Source organism: Cebus imitator, unplaced genomic scaffold, assembly GCF_001604975.1.
Source record: "Cebus imitator isolate Cc_AM_T3 unplaced genomic scaffold, Cebus_imitator-1.0 Scaffold41, whole genome shotgun sequence".
Classification (NCBI taxonomy): domain Eukaryota; kingdom Metazoa; phylum Chordata; class Mammalia; order Primates; family Cebidae; genus Cebus; species Cebus imitator.
Window position 1 is genome coordinate 2,812,398 of NW_016107356.1, and position 5,184 is coordinate 2,817,581.

The 5,184-nt window shown below is 46.9% G+C and overlaps 1 protein-coding gene across 5 annotated transcripts in view; it reads right to left on the bottom strand.

Moving 5' to 3' along the window:
* Positions 1 to 619: 619 nt before the first annotated feature.
* The window catches only part of CFAP298 (cilia and flagella associated protein 298), a 14,451-nt gene continuing 9,886 nt past the window's right edge, over positions 620 to 5,184 (bottom strand). For 3 of the 5 annotated variants that reach the window (XM_017526133.2, XM_037737632.1, XM_037737633.1), the window contains 4 exons: positions 4,210 to 4,368; positions 3,246 to 3,377; positions 2,380 to 2,475; positions 622 to 2,084 (listed from right to left, as the gene is read on the bottom strand). In XM_017526133.2, the coding sequence (XP_017381622.1) occupies positions 1,974 to 2,084; positions 2,380 to 2,475; positions 3,246 to 3,377; positions 4,210 to 4,368 (498 nt within the window). In that variant the 3' untranslated portion in view covers positions 622 to 1,973. Of the gene's footprint in view, positions 2,085 to 2,309; positions 2,476 to 3,245; positions 3,378 to 4,209; positions 4,369 to 5,184 lie in introns of all 5 variants that reach the window. The other 2 variants (XM_017526134.2, XM_037737631.1) reach the window with 2 other exon arrangements.

Sequence of the window (5,184 nt, forward strand, 5' to 3'; positions counted from 1 at the left end):
GATATTGACTCAAAGATGGACTGGATTATAAAAAGAATAACAGCAAGACCACATGCTTAAGCTGATCAGTAGTCTAACACTGGCTAGATGACGTTTGTTGATAAAATTGATTTCTTGGGAAATCCTGAGCAAGCTCCTGGAGGTGACTCTGTGGTCCTACCGTCACTAGCTTTGACCTCGGATGAGTCAGCGAGTGCATGAAGCGAACACACACAGCATGGTGACGGAGCAGGCACCAGGGACCACCTGCCTCCCCTGTCACAGATGGCTTACAAATAAGCTACTCACATACTTCCTAAGATCTGCTGCATCTAAACAGACCAAGCTCAGAGAGGCTTCTGAGGCAGACAGGGGCAGGGAGAGAGGATGGTTCTTCTCACTGGGTATTTAAGGAGTGTAGTATTGGGGGTGAGTGACTTTGGGTTAAATTCTGCTGATTATATGAAGCAATGGAATAACTACCACTGCCAACAGAGTATTCATATTGCAGGTCAATAAGAATTTCTGATACTGAAGTAGTTCCCTAGAGAGCTACTATGATCACATGGCTTGGTTAACTTTTTCTTATAAGTCTGAGCATGAATTTCACACACAAAGCCATACATTGACAAAGACAGAATGTTCCTGAAATAAAATCACACCATCTTATTGCATACACTACATCAACCAAGGTCAAAACTCTTTCATAGAGACATTTAAAACTATAACTGAGTAAAAAGGAAAATAGATGCAAATTTGCTTTTACAAAATTTGAAAATAAAAGAGTAAGGCAGAAGATGCAGTCAGCTACATGCACTTTAGAGAATGGGGCTTTGCTATCAGGTCTGGGACCCCATACCCCGGGCAAGACTGCCTGGCAGCAAGCGGGACCCATACCCATGCCCCCTCCACTTGCTCCCAGGGTTCGTCTTTACAGGATGGTGGGGAGCACAGGCACCAAGGCAGGAAGGCCCGGGCAGGGAGATGCCCCACGCCCTCCACTTTCTCTCAGTGCATACACACCAAGTTCCCTCTAACCAGGGGAACAGGACCCTAGGCACCAAAAGTCAAGCATGAGGAAACGTCTGGGCCACTTCTGGTTGTCACAGGCGGTCTGACAGGCGTCTCGTGGATGCTAAAGTGCCAGAGTTTTCAGGCTACTTGGATGGTTTACAGTGATGATGAGTTAGAGTCTTTAAACTCAAAGGCATCCTAGAAACCCAGGATGATGGCAACCCCGTTCATCCCACGGTTGGTCACTGAGCTGCCTATGAAGCTGTGCCTACAGTCATACCTGCATCCACAGGGGCACATCATCACCCTTTACGGAATCTAGATTTGTTTTCAGGATCTATTCTGATGAAGGAGACTTGAGAAGATCTATTCTGATGAAGGAAACTACAGACGAATTTGTTTCAAGGTTGGATGAGTTTGCTACTCAACTTCCATCACAGTTGTAGATTTCCCTCCCAGAATACAAGGCCTGACAGGCATCAGCTAGGAGGCAAACTTCATCTTCAAGACTGGGAGATGCCTGGCTACAGTTAGACCCTGCAGCAGGGTTAGAGAAGTCTCTCCAGCAAGGCTGGGAGTCCGGCTTCCAATAGATCTACAAAGAGGGCCCAGAGAAAAAGGCACGCTGAGTGGCTGGCGGCCTCTAGTGGTCACTGCTGGTCATCAGCTTTCCTCCAATACAACCAGTTGTCATGAGAATACAAAACAATCAGGAAGAAAAAGGTTTAGTATTTTGTCAAAGAAAACCCTCACATACTAAATAGCTGACCTGAAACAAAAATGATTTACACATTTTCTTCTGACTATGTATTTATTAAGTTCTAAAACCTTGAATAACTGCCATTTAAAAAATTCACACTAAAAGAAAACTAGATTTAACATCTTTTACAGAGAGTGGTAGGTAGCTTTTTAAATTATAATTATTGTGCCCAGGAGAAAGGAGAGCTCATCTTTTCAGAAGCGTCATCAGCTGGTGAACTTCATCTTGGTCTCCACTTTATGTCTTTTACTCCATGAAAATGTCTTTTCAAAGCAGTGTTATCCGCCCATGGAGAGTTTAAACAGGCGTCGTCATCATTTTCTTCTAATCTCTGGCAATAAATATGTTTTACTCAGGCAGGCATTTCAGAAAAGTGTTTTGCACATAAAGAGACTGAAGAAAGAGTTCAAGACTGACCTCCCCTCGCCCTGCCTTCTAGAAGCAGGACACGTCCAAGTCTAATGCTGGGGGACACCTGGCAGAACCCTGACAACCCTGCAGACAGAAGCTCTAGAAAGACTCCTCCTGGCACCCTGTAGAGCTCACCGCTCCTCACCAGCCCCAGGTAAGGCATGCAGGCTATGCCTGGGCGCCAGCGCTGCGAAGAGCCCACCTGCCCCCGCTACCTTGAGCTCTTCTTGCCTCCTGTGATAGTACAGCATCAGCTGCTTCTGCTCCTCGCTGCTGATGATGGGCTCTCGGGCTGGAGCGCCGTGTCCTCTCTGCAAAGAGCAGAGCAGAGCAAATTGTGGATTAAGGTGTTCTTACAGTGACAATCCTTAAAGTTACAACAAATGTTTTACAATTGCCTTTGCCAACTACTAAAAATAAACAGGTCCTACATCTGGTCAGCTGACATGAATCATCAAGGGAAGGCTTGCTCTTGTGCAGCCCTGAGCCCTGGACTCTCACTGTGTGGAGACCAAAGGCTGCACGAAGCCATCTCTGTCTCCGTCATTCCCAAGGCAGACACTGCAGGCAGGTCCAGTGGGAAAGGGAGGATGCTCAGAGTCACAGACCCTGGATTTTCATAGGGTGGATGGCCCCATTTCCCCAAAATCACAGCCTGGTGACATAGGAGGCATCGCAGGTAGACAGAGCTACATGATGTCCTTCAAAGGTCTCCAGCCTTTCCTCCTCCTCCCATACAGAGCATCCGCAGTTTGAAAAAGCCTGGAATCAGTGTGGGGCTAAATTTTACATTTCAAGGAAAATTTTTGTTTACTTGCAGCCCTATTTTTAAGGTTGAAATTAACATAGTATATTTCCTCTCCCCCACATATTAAAACAAACTCTAGATATTGCCAATCAATCCATATTTTCCTCTAGTTTTTGCTGGTGTACAGAAAGAAGATATTTTCAGTTTAAATTCGAGCCAATAGGATTAAAATAGTTGTACCAGTAGTTTAAATCTTTCAGATTCACTGCACATTTTTATCAGTTTGAAAGGAAATAACAAAAAATACTGACGTGTTAAAGCAAAAGCACTTACTTGCTGAATCTTGGCGATAATTTTGGTTTTTTCATTTTTCCCCACGTAGTCTGAAAGCTTCTTTGTTCTTCTCAGCTCCTTGGCTGCCCACCATAGCTGCGCCTCTGACTCTTTAATGACGCTGAGCCCTGCCTGGGGCCAATGGTAAGAACTGGCTTTACTGTGTGCTCCCACCTGGGGGGCAGAGCCCAGCTGAGCCGTTTTCAGCAGGGGGCAGGGGACAGATTTCTCCCTGCGCTCACCATGGAAGGGCCTGACTTCCCCACCCACTCAAAGTCCTGGCTGATTTCAGTACCTTCCCTGTTAAGTTTTCATTTATGCCCTGACTCAATTAACTTCCTCCACTGGGCAACAAGGAAATCCTATCTTTTTTGCACCTTGATCTACACAGTTCGTCTTGGATCTGTAGGCCACTGCCAAGGAAGGACACTGGCATCATGCTGGGTGTTTAAATCGAGGTAGAATAGGGCTGCCCGTGTACTTCTGCGTATTCCATTTATTTAAGATGGCTTAGACAAAGAATACTGTCCAACAGGATAAGAAGTGAGGAAACCCGAGGAAAATGGAACATAAGGGTCAGAAAATAACATGAAGCAATAGGTAAGACTAGAAACACAAACTTCCATGCAAAGGGATGGATGCATTTGGGTAGAAATAGGAAGAAATTAGGTAGCTGGCTTCTTAGTGGCCAAAGACAGCAGAAACATTTTCAGTTACTCCTGAAGGGCAGCCTCACCAACTGTGTCCTCACCTCCTGTGTATGGGGACCAAAGCCCTCACCCATGAGTACCACACTGTCAGGGGCCACTCCTGAATTCAGAACTCTGCTCTGAAGCAGGGCACAGCAAACCTGAAAGCTGTGTAGGGAGCAACACACTACATCCGGAAGAGGGGCATCTAATCCGAAGGGCTTTGGGAGGGCCATGAACTCACCCTCTGGAGTGCCCACCCAAGAACTACATACCTGCGTTCCCGACAAATCTTCCTTATTTTCAAACTCCATCTGGATGGGATCATACGGTGGCAACCCCATGGGATAAACAATCATCACTGCGCCTCGAAGCTGGTCCAAGGCATCCTTCACCATCTCCATGGTAACACAGACACCGGCTTCCACTTGTTTCTACAAGTAGAAAGTCATTGTTATCACAGTGTGGCTAATAAATACAGTAAACTCGACCAAGGTCTTGTACAACACCCTTGCCAGAGACTTCCAGAGCAACAAAAAGAAATCAAACAGTTCTTGCACCCAAAGTGACTACCACCTATTTTAGGGACTGAGCCAAGCACACCGCAGCCCACATTATAAAGCACAGATGGGAGCAAGGATCAGGAGATACGGCAGAGGGAGCAGGCACTGCAGGTGGGGCTCGGCGTGCAGACAGACTGAAGGGGTGGAGACGTCAGCAGGGTGCTTCAGGACAAGCTGAAACAAAGAAAAGCAGGCGCCAGTCCCTCAGCTGGGGCAGGAAGGAGAGGAGATGAGGCCAGCTTCAGCTGGCTGAGCTGGAGTTTGTTTTTGAATGGTCACAAAAGCCAGGCTGAGGAATTCACATTTCCTCTGTTAGGCCAGGGCAGTGACTGCCTTTTCTGGGAAGGAGTGGTAATGCTGAGAGATTTATCTTGTAGTTGGTATAGAACAGACCTAGTTGTCAGAGTACGGTGGCTCATGCCTTACATAATCCCAGCATTTTGGGAAGCTGAGGTGGGCGAATCACCTGAGGTCAGCAGTTTGAGACCAGCCCAGCCAACATGGCGAAACCCTGTCTCTACTAAAAATACAATTAGCTGGATGTGGTGGCAGGCACCTGTAATCCCAGCTACTCAGGAGGCTGAGGCAGGAGAACTGCTTGAACCCGGGAGGTGGAGGTTAGGTGAACCGAAATCACACCACTGGACTCCAGCCTGGGCAACAGAGCAAGACTCTGTCTCAAAAAAA